At 51.7% G+C, this 24,319-nt stretch overlaps 6 protein-coding genes across 6 annotated transcripts; 2 read left to right on the plus strand and 4 right to left on the minus strand.

Moving 5' to 3' along the window:
- Positions 1-1,546: 1,546 nt before the first annotated feature.
- On the minus strand, positions 1,547-4,048 carry LY79DRAFT_669398 (trehalase; the record flags this gene model as incomplete). Its single annotated transcript, XM_060563632.1, has 5 exons — positions 1,547-1,694; positions 1,751-3,492; positions 3,561-3,685; positions 3,754-3,817; positions 3,905-4,048. 5 exons carry the CDS (start codon positions 4,046-4,048, stop codon positions 1,547-1,549), a joined length of 2,223 nt encoding a protein of 740 aa, XP_060414628.1.
- A 926-nt stretch (positions 4,049-4,974) lies between these two features.
- On the minus strand, positions 4,975-6,167 carry LY79DRAFT_552451 (uncharacterized protein). Its single transcript, XM_060557716.1, has one exon. The coding sequence runs from the start codon at positions 6,007-6,009 to the stop codon at positions 5,341-5,343; it is 669 nt and encodes a 222-aa protein (XP_060414629.1). The 5' UTR covers positions 6,010-6,167; the 3' UTR covers positions 4,975-5,340.
- Positions 6,168-15,414: 9,247 nt separating this feature from the next.
- LY79DRAFT_514643 (peptide alpha-N-acetyltransferase Nat2) lies at positions 15,415-16,333 on the plus strand (the record flags this gene model as incomplete). The annotated part of the gene is made up of 3 exons (XM_060554641.1): positions 15,415-15,853; positions 15,909-16,103; positions 16,188-16,333. 3 exons carry the CDS (start codon positions 15,415-15,417, stop codon positions 16,331-16,333), a joined length of 780 nt encoding a protein of 259 aa, XP_060414630.1.
- A 3,979-nt stretch (positions 16,334-20,312) lies between these two features.
- LY79DRAFT_552463 (uncharacterized protein) lies at positions 20,313-21,676 on the minus strand. The gene has a single exon (XM_060557717.1). It carries the CDS (start codon positions 21,245-21,247, stop codon positions 20,732-20,734), a length of 516 nt encoding a protein of 171 aa, XP_060414631.1. The 5' UTR covers positions 21,248-21,676; the 3' UTR covers positions 20,313-20,731.
- LY79DRAFT_552466 (uncharacterized protein) lies at positions 21,676-22,855 on the minus strand. Its single transcript, XM_060557718.1, has 4 exons — positions 22,692-22,855; positions 22,481-22,637; positions 22,388-22,422; positions 21,676-22,324 (listed from the first exon to the last, which is right to left on the minus strand). Exons 1-4 carry the CDS (start codon positions 22,760-22,762, stop codon positions 21,961-21,963), a joined length of 627 nt encoding a protein of 208 aa, XP_060414632.1. The 5' UTR covers positions 22,763-22,855; the 3' UTR covers positions 21,676-21,960.
- A 702-nt stretch (positions 22,856-23,557) lies between these two features.
- LY79DRAFT_184145 (uncharacterized protein) lies at positions 23,558-24,112 on the plus strand. The gene has a single exon (XM_060551336.1). It carries the CDS (start codon positions 23,677-23,679, stop codon positions 23,959-23,961), a length of 285 nt encoding a protein of 94 aa, XP_060414633.1. The 5' UTR covers positions 23,558-23,676; the 3' UTR covers positions 23,962-24,112.
- The last annotated feature ends 207 nt before the right edge of the window (positions 24,113-24,319 follow it).

Consider the following 24,319-nt stretch of genomic DNA (forward strand, 5'->3'; position numbering starts at 1 on the left):
GGGCCCAGGCCAGCTGCTGGACAGTGTGAGTGACTCGGCGCAGTTGCTCATTTGCCCCAGCATTGCGAGGCATAGATAGGTAGATGGAAATGGACAAATCTTGTACTGGGGAAGCAGGACCGTGTGTAAAACAAACCTCGGATGCCGAGAAAAGTGTAACTTGATGCACAGAAGTACAGTATACTTCTGTCTCGTCCCTTGGCCGTCCACGTCCAAGGTCATGGGGCACTATCTTGTAGGATGGGGGAACGGAACGGAATGGAATGCCCATGCATTGGGTGTGAGGTGCCTGCCCAATGTGTCAATCGAAGCCAAGTGAGGTGAGAAGGGGGTGACGTGAGGCCGGGCTGGTGGTGTCTGGATTCGGCTCAAAGGGGAAGACGGATTGGGGCGAAACCATAGCTTTGCTTTCCCCATTGCCGTCATTGGCCGAGTTGCCGAAGCTCCTTGCATCTCCCCCGCCGTGCCCCGCCATACCATGGCCCTCCCGCTGCCGTCGGTACCTGTTGCTGCTGGAGAAGGGAAGCGGGTCTGGGGGCAAGCGGTAGCTGTGCAGCCCGGACCATGGGGAGGAGATACCTAACAGGTAGGTAATCTGTAAACTGCACGCAGTCAACTCTGACGTCTGCCGAACCCCGAGATTCTGCAACTCGCCGCCAACTCGGCCAGTCTGAGTAGTTGTTCTCGGCCATGCTTGGCCTCACCAATAGAAAAAAAGCAGAGCGAAGCCGCTCCTCCATTTTCAACTTTCGAAGCAAAACAAGCTGGATTTCATTTCATTGGCCCCGGACGTGGAGTGATGACTAGAGAGAGCGAGCCTTTGCCCCAAACCAACCAACCAACCCCCAAAAAAGATTCCTTGCGGGGTAGCCGTCGTCAAGCATGTGAAGAAGACCCCTCGTGCCTGAGTCGAGAGCTGATCGGCGCCCTTGGCCCTCACTCGCACTGTATGTTCTGCCCGGATCCAGCCGTCCACGCGCGAACATGCATGGCCTCCGGAATTCCCTCCACCGTCTCGTGCTCTGGATGTCCTCATGCCAGTCACATGCCTTGCGCTGTCTGTCACCCACCACCATCAAACTCGACAAGCCTCGACATTCCACGGAACTTGTCCGGTCGACACGTGCCGGCCTTCTGTCTGCTGGTAGCTTACCCATTCCACCTGGGCCACCCCTCTCCATCCATCCATCCCATTTCCCCAACTCATCGGATTACGCTTCTCCATGGTTAAATCGCATTGGGTGGATTGGATATCTGGTCTGGCTTCGCAGCCGCTCTAACCTCTTTTTCTGGCAATCTCTTCCAGACCCTACTAGCCTTCTGGCCGTTCCTCCACACAACCAAGCACCAGTTACCATGCCTACACAACAAGTCACCGAGGTCCTTCGCCAACTCCTTTCGCAACCTCCGATGTCCGAGATGCCGCGGCAACCCACCAAAACAATAGCGAACCCCTCTCATGTCAAAAGATTTCATTCCCGACACTCCGACACTTGGCAATTGTATTGTTTGCACCGCTGCTGCCACCTCGTCACCGGATATGCACTCAGTAGAGCTCGGCCAGGTGCTTCTCGTTGTTTTGCTCAATGGCATCGTGAAAGGTCTCGTACGGCGTCAGCGTACCCAGAGCACGCCGCATGTGGGCATTGACGATTTGCAGGCCGTAGACGTAGCTGGCGTTCACCCATCCGAATCTGGTCTCTGTTAGCACACCGACCGCCCCAGTGCATCGCGTCGTCGGGGAACTTACCCTTCTTTGGCGACGCCCTTGAAGTCGAGTCCCTGGTTGCCGTACTCTGCGTCGACCCTGTGAGGGTCGATGGGGCGGGTCACGTCGTACTTCTCGACAACGACGCCGTTGAAGTCAACAAAAGCCTTGGTGATCATGAACAGCCACTTGTAGGCTAGACGTTCAGCCTCATCGGTGAAGCTGTATCGCACCAATCCGGTCCAGGCGAGCATTTGCTGAGGTGCCCAGCCATAGGGGTAGTCCCATTGACGGTTGGGCCTTTCCAGGCCGACCACACCACGGGACTCTTCCGTGCCCGACAGGAGACCGCCAAAAGCTTCGAACTTGGGCAGCGCCTTCTGTACCATTGTCGCCGCTTGCTTGGGCGAGGCCACACCGGCCCACAAGGCCCAGAAGGTCGTGCAGCTTTCGTATGTGCACTGCTCTTTCTTGACGGTGTCGTAGTCGAAGTACATGCCTTGCTGCTCGTTCCACAGGTACTTGTCAATGGCCAGCTTTCTGCGCTTCGCCCGACGGTCCCAGATGGCCGACGTCACCACTTCGCCGGCCTTGAGCGGCCCGACGGCAAACTCGTCTGGGATGACCAGCTTGTCGTTGAACACGTTCCGAATAGTGCGGGCAATGTCGGTCTCGTACTTGAACAAGAGGGAGTTCAAATCGATGGTTGCCAGGTTGGCGCAGACCTTCTCCAGCCGGTATGATGTGTCGTGGCCCGACTCGCGCACGGCTCGGTCATGCAGGAAGTACTCGTCCAGCTCGGGCTCCTTAATCGTCCCGCTATTGTATGCTTGCACAAACTCCTGCCAGGTGATGCCGTGCTTCTCGGCGTAAGGCTCGAGAACGTGGACAAAGTGACCCGCCTCCGTCTCAGGGGGGACGCCCAATCCCTCGGGCCGGTATCTCGAAAGACCAGTCACAGGGTCCAGACGAGGCTCGGCGACCCAGACACTATGATACTCCTTGATGGCGGCGAGCATGGATGTTCGGAGGAATTCCTTGGCGTCAGGCTCATGCTTGATCTTTTCATAGACACGGAGGGCCATGTCAGTGAGAAAGGGGGGCTGGGAGCGGCACAGGTAATAAGAGCGGGTAGCGTTCAGAATCTTGCCATAGTGTCGAATGCAGAAGCAGAAGTTCTGCACCATGGACTTGGCGAGATGGACCTTGTCGTTGACAAGGAGCCCCAAAGACTCCATGTAGCTGTCCCAGCCATAAAGTTCGTTGAAACGACCTCCAGGTACAACAAAAGGAAGGCCCCTCAGTGTTTCCTCGCCAGTCTTAGGGTCCTTGACCTTCTCCATCTCAACCGCGAGGAGACCTGGCTTAGCATTCATGTCGCGAACCAGCTCGGGAGTAATGACCTCGGGGAGCTTCTGAACGTCCAAGCGAATCTCTGGTCTGTCCTTTGCGACTTTAGTGTAGAACTCGAGCTGCTCCGGGGCCCCGGCGGGAACGTAGATACGAGGGCGTGGATCGTCGGTCCAGTCCTTGGGATCTCTGGCCGCGATCTCCACACTCGAAGCATCGATTCTTCTCGTCAAACCTTCCCAGAAGTGGTCGCGAATGAGTCTCGACAGTCGGTTGACAGGGTTCTCGTTCAAACGACCCTCGTCGAGGATGATCTGCTTGCGGCCGTATTCCTTGGCCAACGACAGCTCTTGCAACAAGTTGGAGAGCATGTATGTGCCTCGGACATCGAAACGGTTGTGGCCTGCGGATGCGGCGGTTCTCAAGGACCACACCTGGGCAAAGAATCATGTCAGTTTCGATCCCAGCGTTTGGGGTAGGGAGGCAGCCAGCAAGTACGCACCTTTGGTCCATTGTCCTCGATGGTAATCTGCATGTTTCCATCGGTATCTTCCTGGGCCTGCAAGCTCTTGAGCGTCTCGTCCACCTGGATGAGGAACTTCCGGTTGTGAGGAATCGTGGATTCGTCTGGAGGACTTGGAATTAGCAGATAAGGCTTGGGATGAACGGATTGCCAAGCTCGGGAAAGGACTAACCGTGACTGCCTCGTCGGAAGGGTTCGCGAAGCCCCATGCGCTCGAACTGCTGGAACAGGCTGTTCTGTGGTCGGGTTAGCACATCCTTGCTCAAGGCGAGATGGAAGATGACGGGCAGTCAGGGATGGGAGGTCGACAGCGTCGTCCATACCTGGGAGTAGGTTCGGGTTCGAGGGCCAGCGCGGTTGATGTGACGCTCTTCCGAAGTGTAGTACGTCTTAGCATCGTCAAAAACGCCGGCGCCGTGGTCTTCGCTGGAGCCGCGACGACGGCGTTGGCTCGTCGGGGATGTCATGGTCGAACAGCGTCGGCGAGATTTATTCTGGCGATTGTTTGGTTACAAACACGGGATGCTGACGTAGGTAGGCAGGTAGCCAATTGACTTCAGCTGGGACGTGTATTTCGGTGTTATAGGCAGGATAGGTGCAGCGACTGGTCTGGCCGGTAACGATTTTGTAGTGAGGTCGAAAAACGCAGAAGGGGCGGAAGAGAAGATCTGGCTGCGTAGCGGTCGTGGCGGCGTCGTTGGATCGGTGAGAAATGGGGGGAAAATTGATGTGTGTAAGACTTAGGTGTCACGAGGCCCCGGATTGTATGGGAAGAGACAAGGGCGGCGAGCAGGATGGTGGCCGATGCGGTCTCAGACTTGCGGTAAGAGAGGTAGTACCGACCACTGTTGGGGGTTAGCAGCTCAAGCAAGGTACAAAGCTACCTACCCTGGGTTTTGCTGCGGCTGACTGGAAGTTGAGGGTCTTGATGCAGTCGAGACGTTCTGTCTGTCTTCCTTGTCCCGATTGTCGATTGAAGTGAAGGCAAATAGATTTTGCCAGGCTCCTCTTCTGCTTCTCGTGTCGTCACATGGAAAACTCAGGGATTCTCAACAAATCTGTTCACCACTTTAATTCCAAGAATCCCGGGCCTCATGAAGTTCCAATGACGCTATAGCACGTTGCTTTTCCAGCGGTCTCCCCCACGCCGGGATCCATATATAAAGCTACCTAGCACACCTCGCCTCAGCTCGCTGCGGCGGCAGGGCACCACGGCACCTCACTGGCGCATCAGCAGGCTGTGCGGTGCGGTGCCGGGTAAGGCTTGCCCTAGGCCCCGACCAATCAGCCACGTCCTGGTCCACCAAATCTGCCAAGCCACCAATCAAAAGCCGGTGTTTCCGAAATAGTTCTGAACTGCGGGCCCGAGCTCCATGCTCCTCCATGCTATGCTGCGTCACCGACCCCCCAATCTGGTCCAGCGGTAACGTTCAACTAAGACATCGAAGGCTCCAGACCCTCAGTTGCCTTTGCAGAAGCTCAGCGAAGCTCTTTGCAACTCGAGTTGGAGTCGGATTCAATTGAGCCTCACGCAATATCCCTTACAACGGCTGCTTGGCGAAACGATTCTCTAACGAGGTCCAGCCTGCATGTTGTGAGACCTTTCTCCACCAGGCTCCTGTTGCCGGACTCATCTACCTCTACGTACCTCTCCCTTCTTTCTTTTTCCAGTCTCGTCCATAGCTTTTCCTATATGTCATGTGCAGTGCAATCATCCCAGTTTACGAGTTTTGAGAGTAACCGCTTGTATCCGTTACATCTACCCCTGAGACACTGATGGGCCTCTTTCGACGAGTTCAATACCCATCCGGTACACAAAGCCAACGCACGTAGACGCCCTTGTCAAACGCGGCGTTGATTTACGCTGTTTTTTTCGGCTCCTTCTTTCGCCAGAGATCTGGTTTGAATACCCAACACCCCCAAAATCATGCCATGGTACAAAATCAACGCTACTTTGTTTGGTTTTAATCGGCAAAGTAGCCCCATACCGGGTCGCGGGACCCTTCCTTTCATTGAACAGTAGACATGTACGTGAGCGTCTATCTAGGCACTGACTAGCAATGCTGCTTCTGCTGGTAGAGACAGCGGTGTCTCTGGACGAACGGAACATCAGTTCTGTTTTTATACAAGTCCGAGCGAGCCAGCGCCTGCGGGTTTTGGCTCGCCACGAGGTTCGATTGCCGTTGGTAAGGTGACTATATCTCACAATGTCGTGAGAGGGTCGACCCAAGCTTGCACCCTCCTGATCAATGAACCGCCGTACGAGAGCTTGTTGGGAAAATGCCTTCTCTGGTGGCTGAATCCCAGGTGGGACTGTGTCCAGATCATATGAAACTACTCTATGTTCAAGTACGTATGTATCTGGGAGGTGATAGTGAGATGATACTACTGACATGTCATACAGGGGAAGCAAGTCTATATCAAGCATCACAGGATATAAGAGTTGGTTATGTTTAACTGGGGAACTTATGCTTTGCGGTGCTCCGGCTAAGGACCCTGTTTCCAAACATGTCGAAGTGCCTCGGTGTCTTGTTTTGAGACGCCACAACTTGTCAGTGAGCAGCAGCAGTGGTATATGTACGAAGGGCTGAGAAGATCCGTCCGAGACATTTACCAAACATAGAATCATTTCCCAGTTGCACTTATGTTCATCTTCCGAGACGAGTCACACAAAGGCTTACGTTCGCCTTTAGCCTCCACATAGAAGACATCTCAGAGGTATTACGGTATACGATGAACGCTTCTGACTTTGTACGCCATGTAATAATCTACATACACTAAAACAAGTCAGTTCTATGTAACAACGAAGCTATAGATCCCGGACGAAGCATGGCAACATGCTGCCACAAGTCATTGGGAGATCCATGGTCCATGGCTACCGTTGTGCGAGATGATAAGTGTTCATCAAGTAAACAGCCGTTCCACACGTCAATATCCTGCCAGGGGAGAACAGCCATGAATAATCACCGATAACTTGGCTTATATTTGCTTGTCTCTCCTCTTGTGCTTTATTCTTGCTATTCTGTTTCACTGTCGCCACTGCCTGCTTCACCGTCTCACAGCGGCACTCCTCGACGCCGTCTTGCGATCTGCCCAGCCTCTATTGCAGCCACGTTCATCTACAAGCCCCGAGATGGCTACCAGGGAACTGCGAAGCATGTGGAATCAGGCTAGAATGTTTGTTTTCTCATTGCTAGTTCATTGTTTGTGCAATTGCGCTCTCAGTTGTATTCTTCTTCTCGCCTGAACTTGGATCAAACCATTGCTGACATGCCTAGATTTCTTCGACTGCCACTTCCGTGAAGCACTCTTATTGCATAGACCAATGATGAAGCTTAAGATCTCAACCTCTTTGCAGAAGTTTTAACGTTGGCATATATGGATACCAAATCACAAGGAATTCAAGTTCACCCTGTCGCTCTATATTGGGCTTGATAGTCTTGCCAGCACCTTGTCTAGGACTTTGTGCCTCAAGTTCGTCAAAGCCGACTTTCGAAATTATCTTTATCATTAGTTCTAAAGCTTGGGGTCAACCTCCAGACTTTTCGGTTCTACCCACTGCACCGGCCCCTTGCGGATCGACTCAACCTGAGTTTTTTTTCTCAACCGCCATGGCTCATCTCGGAGGCACACAGGCCGGGTAACTGGAAGAATCAGTCATCATATATAACAACTAGAACGTCAGAGTCGGTCAAAATCAAAAACTACATCACGTTACACTCCCCGTAAGATAGGTTTGGGCCAAACCCCGATTAGCATGCCTCGAGGGACATGCAGAACATCCCCTGCTGTTTAAGAGGCAGATCCATTCAGGTTTCCTAGTCATTTGCAGTCATCTGTTCGCTGCAAAGGGATTCTCACTACTCTTTTGTCGGGCACGTTCTCTCACCGATGTCTCGTAAAGCTAGCTAGTCCTTAGGGTCTCAGAGGCTGCCCCCTCTCCCTAAATAGAAATCATATGAGAGTTGTAGGGGCAGTACCGGGTCGCAAAGAGACGAAAATGTCTCGTCCAAGCGGATAGCTGTTTCTAAAACCAGTCGTATAACGAAACAATTGGCACATTGTTCGAGTTGGTTTACATAGCTAGCTACATCTGATAATGGGCATCGCGGATCGACACCAAAGAGAAGAATGCCAGGCGCGTTGAAAGGACCCATGAAAAGCTATTCCCGTTATTCAAGAGTTAGTCGGTACCTCAAATACATGATTGAACTTCGGGATTTGGGTATTGGCTTTACTGGGGTGAAATTCCTGGGGGTTTGCACCCCGATTCGTCAGAGCTCGTTTGGCAGCTCAAAGTTCTGACACCAGAGTCGTTGCTATGCTAATACTAAACTTATTGGGGTTCCTGCAGGTTTCTTTCTTGTCGGACAGCTCAGTTGCTAATATGGGATTCGGGCCTTACGATATCCTATTTCTCCGAGCTCAGATCAGTATGTATGTGGCCATCTACGTGTTATATTCACATGCCTTGGGTGAAATAATATCCAGCCATCGCCCCTTGTCAATGATAAAGCCTTGTGTTTGCATTACAGTTTCCTGGCACCTTGCTTAGGATGTGGACAGCGTACTTTCTGTCTTCGTGACTGCAGAACCTGGCCCTCAAGGGGAATGGATCATAGTACGATATCAACTCAAGCCTGGACTGGCCTTTCTTTGTAGACTCTGCCCCATGATATCGGGACACTCCGAACGACAATTAGACATCGAGAACTAACCAGCCTTTATCGATCCCAAGGATACAATTTTGCCCTGTCATTTTCATCGAACGTATGACATGTCAACAATGACTTATCGTCCCTAGCGTCAGTCACGTACTCATCCCGTCGCAGGTTATTCGGCGTACCCGCCACAAAAGAAAACATGCTTTTAGGATTGCCGAACATGTTTTATGTGCCCGATTCTCCTGAGACAGAACACCTTGCTTCGAAAACACAATGTTATGGGCGGCCAAGCATACCCGCGGACCCAAAAAGGTAGGTTGGTAATAAGATTATGGCTGAAAGCTGTGATTGCGACGTCAAAGTTTGCTCCGAATCATGCTTCTGAGTCTACAATATATTGCGTTGTAATGACGTCCTCAAAGGTTGCGTTAACCCCCAGCAGATAAGAAGACGCCTTCACGGCAGTCGAGGCATTTTGTAACAGGAAATGTCGGCTCCAGAACCAAGATGTGCCTAAGCAAGATCAACAGGAATACAACCTTCAACCAACTCAGAGGTTGGGTGGGTCTAGCAAACAAGGTTCCAACGTCCTGTGGACAATGGGGTAATAACATTAAGCGCCGTCTTATAGGCTATCTCAATTACGCCGTATACGCGAGAGATCTGCTCGTGACACCCCCCCCCCCCCCACACAGGATGCGACTGCGCTTACAATAGCCTGTGGTTAACCTCGCGCCAAGAACGAAACCTTAAGTGATCACGCTGCTGGGTCCAACTACGCTAGTGCAGATTGTTGTCTTCAGAGACACTCGGAACTAACTACATCGGTTCAACATCCTATGACGGTCTGTTATAGCGTCATGTGAAAACTGCAATTACTTGCAAGAAGGTATTCTGAGTCACAACTCACCATTTCCGAGTGGGTACGGTGTACGGATATATTCATCTGGACGTGTGTGGTTGTATCCGACTTTAAGTCGTGGATGCTGCAGTTGTTGCATCAATTGGAGGGTTGGATGGGCCACGGCTTATCGATTCCATGAAATCTAACCAACTTTCGTACTCTGGGTGGCCCCTGTAAGTTTTCGACAGACCTTCCTGGGTTATGTCAATCCGTTCTTGTCCTCAGAAGAACCGTGATGTAAGCTCTAAGCAGACACCACAAGCGGCAGGGACATCGTTTGCTGCCGACTCAGTTCTGATGCTTCGCCAGATGCCCTGTATAATGTATCCGACGAAAAAGCTTCTACAGCACGCTATCCGGTGTTCTCGAAGCCCATCCATCAAGTTTCCGAGCCGCCAAACCCCTCTGTGACGAACCTCTTGCAACAGTGGCAGATAGCTCGTCATGGTATGGTGCCACTGATGTTGCTGTTTCTTGCTTCTACTGTTTCTGGTGTGACTTTTCCCATGTTCCTGTTTGAAAGACCTCTTGCAAGCCAGGACGCTTGGGCGAATCAACAGTGGGATGTGCTGATTGTTACACTCGATGGTTGGGATGGATGTCCCGTGATTTGCTTAACCGCAGATTATTTCCTCGAGGCAGATCTCTTCTTCTGCTGATGCGTTATTTAGCGGAAAGCCTATGAATAGTTGTGTTGACGATGGGTACCTCTGTGTGGTAAGTGCTGTTTGAGCAACTGTAGATTATTTCGTGCTGACTCTGCGAAATGCATTGTTACAGCTGTTTCCAGTAGACTGACTGGCTTGTATCAATTTCGGAGATGATATCAAACACCTATCAGAGGAAATTTTGAAAAGTATACGGCTTCAGCAGGGCTTTGATCAAGCCCGCGACATCGTTACCCAAGGATGATTGAGAGACAACGGAGGCCTCATATGCGTTACATTAAAGCTCGTAAGGCAGCGATTCACTCTGACCGTGGCGCAGTAGAAGTCAGTTTGCTGTAACTGAAACTCTCTCGATAGCAATGCAGCCAAGGTGCCAAGACCAACCACAAGAAACCATGCCATTTTTGCCCTTGGCTAAAGACAAAATTATGGGATTCGCAGAAAGCTTCCAGGCGAACTAGGATTGTCACTAACAATAGTCGTCGAATGGGGAAAAATTGCACGGGAAACTGGATCGCGGTATGTTTTATTAAACTTTTCTTCGGGGTTTGAAAACACGCTTTGCGGGCTTTGATCCTGGGTGACACATGACGATGTTTGATACGCACACACACACAAAGAGCAACGTGTGTTTGACTACACACCTACCACCTGATATTAACTTTTGACATCTGCACGCAATCCGGCTCCGGTTTTCACGAAGTAGTTAACGTACCGGCCGGCAAGTTCTGGACAACGGATCCCAACTGGAAGTTCGAAGCTTCCATGGGTGCCTCGCCTCTAGTAGCGGATGCTCCGATGGAGGGGATACCGGCCGAAGGATGAGGGAAGAAACATGAGAAAAGGCCACATCTCCCATGTACAACTAGGGAGGCAGTCTTATCGCAACTGTTCGCTCAGATGTGACGTTACACAGAATATCGTCATCTACACCGAGCTGCTCGGAAATGCCACATGGTCGGGAAGTCCAGGAGCAGTGTGGGGTGTAAACATGCTTCCCAGGTTGATAACACCGGACAATATACCTGTACACTATAAATGATTGGCACACAGGTGGAGGCAAGTCTTGCGCGGGCAGGCAACTGATTTGATTAAGGTGAAAGCTTGTTTTATGGAGTGACCGGGGCAGGGCTCATACCTGTACTGGCATGGTCAACGTCCGATATCTGAACCGCAATTTTGAGTTCGCAGAGGGGTGTCATGTAAGGACATGTCATTCTTGAAATGTGTCATGTGGTCCTTGCAAGATGGCTACGAATACCTACCATGTCCCTACCTGCCACCCTGCATACGTCAATCAGGATATGGCTACTTTGTTGACACACGTGGAAGCACGGGTGAGCAACAGCCGCCCATACCTTCTCCATCACGATGTCACGGAACAGATATACTGTGGGGGTCGATCCCGGGAATCTTACCGCCCGGTCCACACCCAGCCACTGGCAAATCGTATCTGTAGGCATTGCCAGAAGCGTCTCACGATGCCTTCTTGACGCCATTGCCATTGTTGAGCAGAACCTCCGAATGGGACGAAACAAATCCGTCCGGTCTTGGGCCCCGGAAAAAAAGGACCAAAAACCCGACAAGTGCCATATTCGTCTCGGAGCATATCACAATTGGGGTAACTCGCCAACGAGCTAAATCCCGAAAGAGGAAAGGCAGCCTTTGTCAGCAATACGTGCATGAAACATGATGCCACGCTTCTAGAAGCTTGCCATATTGGGAGATGGCCTGCAAACCGAGTCAGACCTGAGTGCTCTGCCGTACGACTCGCCGGCAAACAGCCAGTATCCCCTTGCAATGGGCGTACTCGGTACTGCTTCGGTAATGACCTAATGGGGCCTCTTCCAGCCGCTGATTCAGAGAGAAGTCCACCGACAGGTCTGACGCGTAATAAATGGCGGGTCCGTTACGCTGAGCTGGTAGGTTAGTAATCTGTTAGGTATACGGATATAGCCCATGCCAACGTACAACATGCTTGACTCAGGCACGACGCTCACTGCTCCATTACCTGTGTCAAGAATTGCCGTGGTACCATCACTAAGCGGGGCATAACGTCAGCCACTTCCAGTCTTGTAGGAGCCACGATCCGGCCGGCAAACTTGTATTGTAGCCATGTGGACTCACGGATCGAAAACAGCGGGGAGGTTGCGCACATTTCCTGCAAGTACGGATACACCGCATAGATAGGATCGAATACAATGCACGATCCCCGCCGCCAAGTTTGGTGGATCAACCAGTGAATGTTGCACATATTGAACGGACGAAAGGAAAGGTAAGGCATGCATTGTGGAAATGAGTCGCAAGGCGTGCGTGAATGGGGGTTTGACGACCTGGTGCCAGGGCATTGCTCGTCAGGACTGATATTTTAGAGTTCCTGACCTCGGTGATGGCGCCGGTGAGGTTTTCGGACATAATAGTAGACGCGAAAGAGGGTTTGAAAAGGTTCGAGAAAAAGTCTATCAGGGATTCAATTCCCGCGGTAGCCGCGAGGCACGTACGAAATCCGCCGAAGTGGTGATGGTATCCGTACTTCACGTATACAAACCATCCGAACCATTCAGCATTTGTGCCTGTGTCATCCGTTGCCAGCTTTCAGCAATCTGCGAGTCACTCACCTAGGGCCACCCACAAGGAGTGTATGGTAGACGCATGCTCTTGTAAAACGCACACCCTTCACCTTCAGCTGATCAGCCAGATCTACGTTCACCCCTCTCCCACCGAAGATACGATCACTAGGGTCTAGGTACCCGATCCGAGCTGGCGCCAACCAAACTATCCGTAGCGGGGTGGTATTACATCAGGGACCCATAGGTCCAGAGCCAAAACCGCGACCCGGACCCAACGTGTACTAACGCGGTTTGGAGGATGTTTTAGATGGGCTAAGAAAACATTTAGGCACGGCCTTATAGTATATATAGTACTAATTTCTTGCTAGAATTAGAATCAAAGTTAAAAAATAGAAGCATGTTTTAATATGCGAATATATAAATGTATTTTCTTTTAAACGGTCTTAAACTTGTTACTTAGTTAAAAAAAACTCTTTTTTTTTTAATAATTATATCTAGCAATAAAACTAGTAATACTTTGATATTTAGTTATATAGTATATCTAATAGTATTACTAAATTTAGTCCTAAATTTTTAATATCTTTGTTCTTTAATAAAAAAGTAAAACTTAGAACTATAATAGTTTTACTATAGTTAGTTATAGACTGTATATTATGAAAAATATCTACTATTTTACTAATTATATATATATATATATATATATATATACACTATAGTCTAGTAAGTATGCTTTAAAACGCGAAAGAGGCCTGGGAAACTAACCTGTGAGGAATACAGGGTAAGGATATCGCCGATGGGTCGGCAATAGGGCGCCTTATAAGGTCATGTGTGGTGCAGCTCTGGCACGTAGTGCCAGAACTGGCGTATCTTTTGGCAGTTGCCAGAATGGTCTATTGCCAGGCGTTAGCACACCACCCAATCCTATTACATATAGACCTACGACCCTACGTAGTAGAAGAGTATCTTAACCTTTCAGCTCCGATGGGTTATGGTAAGTTTTTGAGTTTTGCATCCTTGGCAGCAAGCACTCGTACTTGCAGCACAAACCTTGTCCTCGTAAATCCCTTTTTCTTTGCCTCCCGGTCCCTGCACCACCGTCCCCTGGCCGGGAACGAAGGGGTCCTTGAGAAGGTTTGCGCTGTTGATACCCTCCAGTTAACCGACCCTCGACGGAGAGATCGCCGAGATCATCTGCCAGCTGCAGAGTTTCGCCCACTTACAGCGGCCAACAAGGCTGAAGTGAAACGCAAACGACGAATGTTTGATGCTTTGACCCAGATCAGAGTTTGCTATAGCTCTATTAAGACACTTCCCAAAACCAATATGCTCGGCTTTGGGAACTTGGACTGTCCGTTTTTTTTCTTTTCTTTCTTATCCGCGACTTGAGGGCTTTCGAAGACGGAAGCGCAGTCGGGTAGTGGAATCGCATCATGGCTGCAGCTGGGCTGCGGCTGGGTTGCACTTGAACACAAGACGCCTGTTAATATCCAAGCCGCATAGTTATGCCGGTGCGGGATTGGTAACGCCAATGAGGCTTGGCCCATTTACCCATGAATGTACCACGGCATGAATATATGTTTTCCAATTTTCCATGGATTCCTTCTGGTCCTGTTGTTTGCCAGAGAATCCCGCAGATCTTGCTTCAGAGTTTGGTGCGAAACCTGAAAGTTGGCAGCACTTGATCACGGAGTTTGCACATGGTTTATGCGTGGCTGTCCGAAGCTTGTATGCCAAAGTATCTGTCACCTTCAACCGTGAATGAGATCATAAAACACAGTATTACTGCTATTTTCGAGGTAAAATTGATGGTATGCAGTAGTTACTTTATCACAGGAGAGTTAATGGTTTCCGAGAAGCTTCGGACGGATGGCGGCGCAACCAACTTATTGATACTCAAAGGCGTCATAGAGGCTTGAGCCATTAGGAAGCTTGCAATATGGGAGCCCCTGTCCACACCACCCGGGCTATTTCATCACAGCCCTCAATCCGGAGTAGATAGCGGGGTGGGCACCGGAGAGATCTCAAGGGTAAATACCTACGCGAGCGTGAACCTTCCCCTTTGATGGACCACAACTGCCCTCAGATACTTTGGGATTAATCAGCCAGGCCTGAAGAATCCTAATGTGAGACTTTCGCGCTTCGATACAAACGAGTGAGAAGACAACAAAGCGCGGCGACAGCGCCAGGATTTACAAACTAGACTTGCAGACTAGAATTGCAAATACTCAACTCTAAAGAATGATTTACGTTTGGCCGTCGGTGACTTTCGAGGGAGGCCGGACTCATCTGTGCGGAACAATTAGTGTGCTGTGGTAAAGTTGACCGGTGTTGCACCACGCGGTACTGAGTTGGTGGGCGGATTGTAGTGAGGTAGTTACTCAGTACCTAGCCTAGGTAGGCAGGTAGTGAGAGTAAGGTTTCTGCCTTCCTGTGCAGTGTGAGGACGTGCACCAGGTGATGGGACGGAGTCGGAGACCGGTGCTAGCATTTTCCGTGGGTCGACACGTGATCGATCAACAAGTCACTCGCGGCATGCTCCGCCTAGCGTGCCGCCTCTGCCAGGTACCCACGATTACAGCTGGGCAGTTCATCGGAAGAGCTCCATTATCGTCAGATTTTTCCCTTCGAAAGCCAAGCCAAGGATCAAAGCAGCAAAGGCAATCCAGCTGCCACAGCGCGCGCCACAAAGCTTCGTCTGCACTGGCCGACGCGACTAGGCCTTTCTGCGAGCCCTTGGACTAGGTGTGTTTGCGTTCGACGGAGTTTCGGCTGGAGCGGCGCATTGGAGCCGGACGCGCATTTTGTCGTCATCCTCGCGCAATTCTCGGCGATACGGTCTCCAAGCTCTCAGCAACCTGCTAACACCGAGGTTTACCACCCAACGAAAGGCTATTGGTTTCGCCGCGCTTCCATCAAAAACCTTACCTCGATCATATCCATCATCGACCCGACTTGATATATTCACACACTTTGGAAATAACACACTTGACTTTGGAAGTAGGTGGCGTGACCTTCTGAGCAATCAACATGATGCGACCCGCTTTCCAGATGGCGGCTATCCCGCGGCGGGCGGTACCGGCAGCGAGGCAGAACGCCTGGGAAGCAGCATGGAAGAATCAACTTAGTGCCCCGGGGAGGTCCCTCGTGACGCCCACCCAGCGATCACTGAGTCAACGAGCTACCTCAGCGCAGTCGGCGTCTCGATGGTTCCAAAAGTACCGGTCGAGCTGGATAACATCTCGTCTGGGAACTATGCTTCGCTCGCCGCATCGAACCTTCCGATTCTCGGCCCGACAGAGGAATGTCAAAGATGGCGGTGCACAGGAATCGCTTTCGCTAAGCCAAAGGTTGAAGAAACTCTCGAGGGAGTACGGCTGGTCGGCTGTAGGTGTATATCTGGCTTTGAGCGTTCTCGACTTCCCTTTTTGCTTCCTGCTTGTTAGGATAGTCGGCACAGACCGAATCGGTAAGCGATGCAAGCATCTGATCACGGTGAGTTCACACTGACAAATACGCTGCAGGGCAACTTGAGCATTGGGTCGTCTCCAACGTTAAGAAGATAATCCCTGATTCGGTTCAGAACTGGTGGTCCGAATCCAGGGCCGCGCTTAGCCATGCCGAAACCAAACAACTGGGCAGCGATGATATCAGTGAGGCCGTCGAAATGGCAGGTTGGGGAGTGGAGGAGGCGGAGCGGCGCAACAAGGCGGAAGCTAGTAAGTCCATGCAGCTCTCTCTCTACTTGAGACCTCCCAACAGCCACGAGACCAATACAGTTCACGAACTGACTTTTGTCGCAGGCCTAGGAACTCAGCTGGCGTTGGCCTACGCAATCCACAAAAGTTTCATCTTCCTCAGAGTACCTCTGACCGCGGCGGTAACGCCAAAGGTTGTCAAGGTGCTCAGATCATGGGGATGGCAGATCGGCAAGCGGCGCAGCAAATAAACCGCGCGCCGGTGCCCAGCCCCCACCGCATGGTTGACGGGTCGGAAGTTCCTAGGATGCCTGGCTCCTGCTAAATCATGTATTATCAACGAACGACGCACTCGCCTTACTTTTCGACAAATCGTTCCTGTATACTGTATTCTTGTTTTCATTACTATTGACGGCTTATAGACGCTTATAGACACTCCCACCACCCATAGATCTGCATCGCTATCGAGCACTACATGAGGCAGTCAAACTCTGTGCTGGACTGCACATGACACAGTTGGGCTTGGCCCGATAGAATTTGCTTCAGTACAAATGTTACCGGAATTCTGCGTAAAGAGGGTGGCCTGATTTGCATTTTCGCATTGCATAGTTTGGCTAAGCCTGCCCGTCATGGGGCCGTGGTTCCCGAGAGTGTGGGATTATCTAAACCCTTTTCTCTGGCACCCATCGTCATACGTCATGTCCACAAAAGTCAATAATCTGAAGAGGGATACTTTGGTGTGAGAGCCGTCCGGATGAAGGGTGATGCCTGCTGGTGTAGGCCGTACGATGCAGGACACGCCGCCACCCAAACGCATGTAGCAAAGGAAGTTGTGCCGAGAGAAGAAGAGAAGGAATGTTCTATTAGACTTCGAGAACCATACTTGATTCAGGATGGTTGGTGAGATTATGATGGCTTGGCGCGACCCCAAGTCAGTGCATCGTATCATCAGACGTCCGAAGCGTGTTCGGAGTTGAGTCACATTCGAAGCTGAACAATACTGGCGAGGGGATTCCCGGCCGGCTAATGGTGCCACATGGACGTTGGCGAAGCAGCTCTCTGGCGTGCCTCAGCATGACAGTGGTGCGGCCAGACCAAACACGGCAAGGCGGCAGTGGTGGTTGGAGTGGATGACGGGACATGGCCGATAAGAGAGCAGGATGCGATGCTTGACGAGCTTGGCCACGCGTTGACGAAGCATCGGCAGGGGGACACCGGTGTGTTTCCCGTACCAGCTGACCCGCCCACAATCGCATGTAGCGGCGGCCACCCTTGAAGCCCAAAGTGCGAAACGATGCCATGCCGTGGCTTCCTCTTCGCTCCGCGACTCGTTGCGCCCTTCGCCCTTCGCCCTCCCCACTTCCTCCCGGAGGCGCCGTGAACACGGCCGACGGCGAAGACTACGGCCGACGGCGAAGTCTACGAGGTTGAGCGTGTAAACTATGTACCTATAGTTTATGGAAAAGAACAAACGCTCCACAGTCGGGGCAAGCGAGCCCCTTGAAGTGGGGGGGGCAAGAAAGAAAAAAGAAGGGGAAAAAAAAAAATTCCCCCCAGAAAAAAAAAAAAAAAAAGAAAACTATCTTCTGGGCCGCCACTTCGAGGCTCATCTATTGGAGGGGAGCTTGCTGAAAATACGGTTTCCGGTTCACCGCCAGCGAGCCTGACCGGGACCCGACCTTCTACCTCAAACGGGAGACACCAACTGGATCCTTCGCATCTGCCGTGTCGCCCCGCTGGCTCCTCCGTGGACGGGCTTGTCAGGCGTCTGCATGATCACCCAGTCTGGCCCCGTCATTCTCCATAATTTAAAGTTCTCTGTCTTCTAGAATGGGCCGCTAAAGGGGAGGGGGGACCCATGTCTAGCTGGTGGGAACATGTGGGAACGGGTGGGCCGTCAAAGTCCTGTCCTCAACCCGATTTTGTACGGAGCAGAAACACTTCTCTCCGGAGCTTGTCCCTTTCTTTTCCCTTTTCCTCGCCGTTCGTCGTTTGTCAGCAGCCCATGAGAGAAGGGGTTTCCAAAAATGACGACCATGAGAAAGCCATGAATCCCGGTCTGGGTTTGGCACCCGAACTCTGTTTCCCTCTTGGAGCCTGGGGACACCCCAGCAACTTCGGGATCTGAACTTTTCATCGCACCCCCTTTCCCCCTTCGGCTTGAGATCATCAAGCTGTGTGTAGGTATGGACATTCTTACCGTACATGGTGTCTACGGATACTGCTACCCCTCCGGCCCAGCCATATGATGCTGCCGGCCCACCCAGCGTCGGTTCGGGTAGTACACCGGCCTTTATTAGCCGGGTTGTTGTAGTGTACAAATGCCTCTATATGACCGTATCGAAGCAGTACCTTGTTGGCTGACGAACCGAACCCTCCGCCAAGCTCCGCCGCCCCCCCCCTCCCCCTCCCCCTCCTCCCAAGTTTGCCTGTGCCGTTCCGCACCTACATAGCAGTGGTGTATGCAAATCCGGAGCTCCAAGGCACGTTGCAAAGGCTAGCCCACAACCGCCAGGCCGTCCAGAATAGGTCATGATTGATCCACATCCTATCCGGAAACCTTGTTCAGAAACAAACTATGAACGAGGTGGCAGTCGATCCGTAGGAGGAAGCAAGGAATGCGTATCCGTACAACAGACGCATGTACAACTCCGCTAGGGTTCTAAAAGTTAGCATATCACAAATCCTAGATACACATACAGTGTAAATAGGCACACTCTATATTCCCGCCACCTATCTACCTAGTAAGAGCGAGTACTTGGACATTCTAATAACCTCAGTCTAGAGACGTGCCTTGGAGGTCAAGTAAATCTGTACAAGTATCCTTCCTCTGAGTTCCAAGGGAAAGCAAGCAGCCTTTTTGTGAGTTTCTGGGTTAATTCACTTTGGTACGCTAAGATTTAGAACCCTGGTGGATGTGCCAGGTATCATTATTGCCTCTGTCTCATTGCAACCACGATGTTGTTTTGCCTTTCGGTGGACCAACAGTTTCCCAGTTGGGACATATCTCCGTGCTGAGCGATCGCCGCTCCCTCTTCGAGTCTGTCTCACGCGACAATATCGACCGCAGCTGTCCCCCCCCCCCCCCCCCCTACCTGTGCCATTGTTGTTGCCGTAAATCCGGTGCTAAATCCGGCATTTAGCCAATGAGGATTTCATCTACTGTCGACAGCCGTCGCAGGGGCCGTTTTCTCTTTGGGGGGGGGGGGGGGGGGGGGAAGAGGAATCACCATGTCATCCACCACCGGCATCGTCAACGGAGATATCAAGGCTCCTCCTCCAGCCGTCTCTTGACGCCGTTCCGCGAGGCCGGGCCTGACAACGCCAGAAGCCTCCGCCGGGGCGCGCTTGAGTTATGTAGGCATAATCTGGGACTCGACTGCCCAGGCATCTTGGAACTCGCGTGTCGTCACTCGATCGCCTTTCTAATTCCCCAACCCTTGTGCAGTGTCGCGTATGCAGGGCGTTTTCCGAAGGGCCTGTGGCACAGGTGCGGGGCCCGAGACGTTGGCCAGATCAGAGATCGAGAGCCGGCCCGGGAAGGGAAGGGGAGGGGGGTTTAGTAATAGTAGGCAGGCTGACTGAGGTACGTACTAGAGTGAGTACGTACACCACTCATGCTGACCCGGCTAGTGCACAACGGCTCAGGTACGGTGGCACCATTTGTTGCTATCCTGGGTTAAGGAACGGAGATATCGACCAAGTGTGGCAATGGTTTCGAGGTTTCGTGGGGGAAAGCCAAGAGTTCGTAATGATTACTTTTCCGCTGCCGAGCTCACGCCCTCGATCACACACACACGATGAGAGAAAGGGGAGTGTGAGAGTGAGTGAGGATCCACAGTCGTTACAGGGTGGAGGGGGGGCGTGTGACGGTTGTTTACGTACCTTGCACTAGGTACTTACCTAGTTTGGGTACGTTGGCTTTTAATTTAGAGAGGCGCTCCGAGGCCCCAACGGTCATTTACGACAGTTTTGTCGATCTTACAAGTCCGGGTTATGAGCGAGACCGTCGCTACGTAAATGCCAGAGTCACGCTTGCGCCTGATACGCGCGATGGCAAAGGAATTACGTAGCCCGTCACAAAACCTTCAGGGTCCACGCGAGGGGAGACCTTGGGACATGGGCAAATGCCAACCGAGGGTGACGAATTCGAGAAATCCCATTGCTCCGGGCGTCAAATGCCACGAACCCTCCCCCCTTCCTGACGTGCAGGGAGCAGTGTGCGGTGCAAGTAGTTGCTCGGGTACGCAATGGACAAGCGGTGGCTAGGTACGATAGAGTATCCGCATGATGATGATGATGATGATGATGATATATATGTGTGTGTGCAAAGGGAGATAGACAAGCTCTCCAAGAGTCCTCAGGCGGAATCCTTGGAGATGTATGCTTTCGCCTGTAACGCCACATATAACAAACCGCAATGATGGGTCAGCCTCGGCCCTGGACTGGGGTGTGTGAGGGCGTTGGATGATCGCTATGGGCCCAGTCTCGGTCAAAGACCGACCGGCTGGCAAAGTCGGGGGCGCACGGCAGCACGAAGGCAGAGAGGGTCAGTCGGTAGTGTTGGCAACTGGCTGGACGACTACCAGAGGCTCGTTCCCGAGTGGACGGTATACGAGCAGAGAATCGCAATCAAAAGAGAGTTTGTATCACGGCAGGGTCTCGTCTGACTCTCTATGCAGAGAACCAACCTGCCCACCTAGGCTGCTGCACTTTGGACGTGGGTACAGCTTCTTGAGGAGACGAAGCGCGAACGACACGGCCATCCCGGCCGTTGCCACGTAGGCGTAGGAGGTCGCGGTCCCGGGTGGCATGTGGACGGGCAGAAGAAAGGAAGATGGAAAGAAAGAAAAGTCTCGTGTGATGAGAGGCGACGAAGATGTTTGCCTCCACACACACACATACAAATCCAAAGACAAACCGTACATAGTAGCTCGAGGAAGGACGCTGTGGGCAGCAACGGGAAGGGAGAGAAAGGACCTCGGCCCGTCGAAAGTTGGATGGTAGGGCCACTCCCCCCACTGCGTGGAACCGGAGTCCAGTTCCTGCGACTCGTCAATGCCGGGTCGGAAGCCGGCTCGCTGCCCTCCCAGCAGGTGCGAAAGATAGAGTTTACAATAAAACAAGGCACCTCGTTGTCCCATGCAGGCAGCAAATTTCCACATCCCTTGAGCTCGAGCAACATTGGTGCTACCTACTGCCCCTCCACAGCCCACCTCCCCCGCCTGTTGGACAGCGAAGAGAGGAGAGGGAATAAAATTCCTTAAAGAGCAAGTTTGCTCGGGCTTAAGAAAGCTTGGCAAAGAGAATAAAGGGAGTAAGAGCAATTAAAGTATTCAGAGTATAATATTCATATTTCTTATATTTCTACGTGAAAAAAATATACTTGACTATGAAATTGAGTCTTACTCAGACAATACTAGTCAGTGATGATATTTTAGAAGTATTTAAAATTACTATTATTAAACTACAAGTAGTAGATTACAAATGTTTAATTATATATATAGATATTATAGAAAATCTCACTTGAATCTCTCTAAGTTCTTGATAAAACTGGTTAGGAAGCTTATTACATATTTTTTCATTAATTTATACTCTATAGTTTACTTCTCTAATTAAAATACATTCTCTGATTCACCCACTACTAGCAAGAAGCACATTACTCTACAGACCAAGTATGCACACACACACATACGGGCACTGACAAAAAAGAGGGGAGGGGGGCATCCTTGTCCTCCAGATCCATTGAACTGGAAGCTGGGAGGTTTTGGTTCCAGTGCATTGTCGGTCCCCTGTGGCTACCTTACTAGCGTATTCGTACTCCCTACGTAGTACGTAACAGCCAGGTAGTAGCACATGGAGGGGTCCAAAACGGACATCAACTCCGTCCCCGACATACCCTCCTCCTGGGTACTAATGTACCGGGATGGTATCGCAAGGTGGCCGTACCGCTGCAAGCACAACGACTCCCGGCTGGCAACCAGACAATCAGGGCAAAGCGACTGACTGCGTTGCGCCTACGGTCCCCAACAGTGGGCGGCCGATACCTTATGGTGTCATAGGCCAGGGATGGTGGACGGGTCGTTGGTAGATCCTTTTCTCCTTTCGAAATGTTTTCTCCTTTGTACAGGGCACGGCACTTGATACTCTGCAGATTTTGTACGGCCAACTGCCACATATGGACAGATGGGTAAGGCGTGGAGGGGGAAGGGTTCGATCCCGACAGGTTTGTTCTTCGTCGGCTGTCAATTGTCAGCCACAACACGGATACGGAGCGTTGACAGGGAATCGGGGAGTCGCCCAACCTAGGACCTAGGATCCTGAGACTGATGGTGATGGCCTTTGAAATAAGATTATCAATCAATATAGGGCCGACATCACGGGGATACACTACGCACTACCTCCTCTGTCTGCCAATAGCAGACATAGAGAGAGAGAGAGAGAGAGAGTATGTGTGTGTGTGTGTGTGTGTGTGTGCGCGCGCGTTCCTGTCGTCCCATTGTTGGTTCGTTTGCTGCCGAGCAGGGCACGAGGAGATGACCTCCTCGATGGATCCTATTCCCCAGTCAGAGGATCCGCACTTTAGACTCTCCCGATATACGGACTTACGTATGTTGCGGAAACCAGGGTAGCAAGTAGTTATGCGACGGTGTGCCAACAGAAGACATGCAACCGTACATTAAATGCGTAGGTAGTCATGCCTGGTGCAGAAGTGCATGCATGGACTCTGAGAAAGGAATTCTGAGGCAAAACCCAAGTCAGGTCAGACGACATCTGACGACCATCCTATTAGGGTTTGGTTTGCTTGGCCTCTTTATTTTAATTTACTGATGACTGAGCTTGTTCGCCCATCTGGCCTCCCCCCCTTTCATCGTCTCTCACGGTGACACCTCGGCCCCAACCTAGTGCAGAGAAGAGTTTCCCGAGTCGAAAGCCACAGGAGGTGTCTCCCTGGTCCATGGGACGGACGATGGGGCGTCGTTGCAAGGGGGTGAAGACGCGAGAAAAGCGCGAGCAAAGCGCGAGGGGGGAGGGCGGCCGCCCGGTGGCTCAACTTGTCTTCAGCCTTTGGGCAACCACACGCCTTCCACTCCGCACTGCGGCGCACGCTTTGGGTTGTAAAGTGTGAGTTATTGTAATGGCATGGGTTTTGGTTATTGACTAATTAGTGTGCTCGCAAGCTCCATGAATGACTGACTGGCAGAGCTGCGTTATGGTTTCCCTTCTCCGAGTGTTGGATCCCGGTCTCGGTCCCAGAAGCAAAGCTCATCGACGACGACCGGAAAACCCCCTCCGTCCCCATTACCGGTATGTCACTCATCCGAGACCTTGCACTACTATGGATGGTTTACAAATGGAGCTATTGAGGCAAACCAGCCGAAGTAGGCACCAATGTCTCCCTATTCCGGTGATTATTGGACTGGCGATATCGACGGGGGCTCAGAATAAGGTTGTAACAACAAAGCCACAAGACGAGTCGTAATTAGCCGACCAGCCATCATTTCAGCCGGGAGGAGCGCAGGCGGCAGGCAGGCGGCAGGCGGTAGTCAGAATGGTATGAAATCATACGGCTTACAGAGCAGTACGGATACCTATGCCTGCCTGCCTACCTAGGCAGCTACTACTACTACTACTACTAGGTACTCGTTGGAACTGGCTTCCTCCACAGTACAAGTACGTACCGTCCGTGGACCTGTCCCCCACTATGAGGACCCAAGGCCATAAAAGCTGCGAAATCCATGCGCCCACTAGCGTACATAGTACGAAAGAGAAGGGTTATGGGTGCGGGTGGACGTTCCGTTGCCTTGTCGTGTGCATAACCCCCCCGTTCGGATACTACACCGTACTGATTACTATGTGCGAATATATAGGTAGGTAGGTAGGTAGGTAGGTAGGTATGTACGTACACTACGGATACCGCATCTTACCTAGGTATCCGTACTGCATCTGCTCTTTGACACACCAGCAACTCTGCCGGGCACATCGAACCTGACTAAGGAGAGCTGAGGCGAGTGGGGACGAGATTGTCACATTTTCCCTCGGACCCGCTCATTGCCTGCCCTGACCATTCCAAGGCCGCTGGTGACTCTGCTCTGCATCAACCTGAGCCTCGTCGTGGTTGGCTACGGGGCCCCGAGGCTCCCCTCTGACATGCTGCTTGTCATTCACTCTATCATTTGTTCATTTCTCACACCGGTCACGCACATACACACACGCTACAATCTCTCTCTTACACG

Source organism: Colletotrichum navitas (genome assembly GCF_030913465.1).
Source record: "Colletotrichum navitas strain CBS 125086 chromosome Unknown LY79scaffold_26, whole genome shotgun sequence".
Taxonomy (NCBI): Eukaryota; Fungi; Ascomycota; class Sordariomycetes; order Glomerellales; family Glomerellaceae; genus Colletotrichum; species Colletotrichum navitas.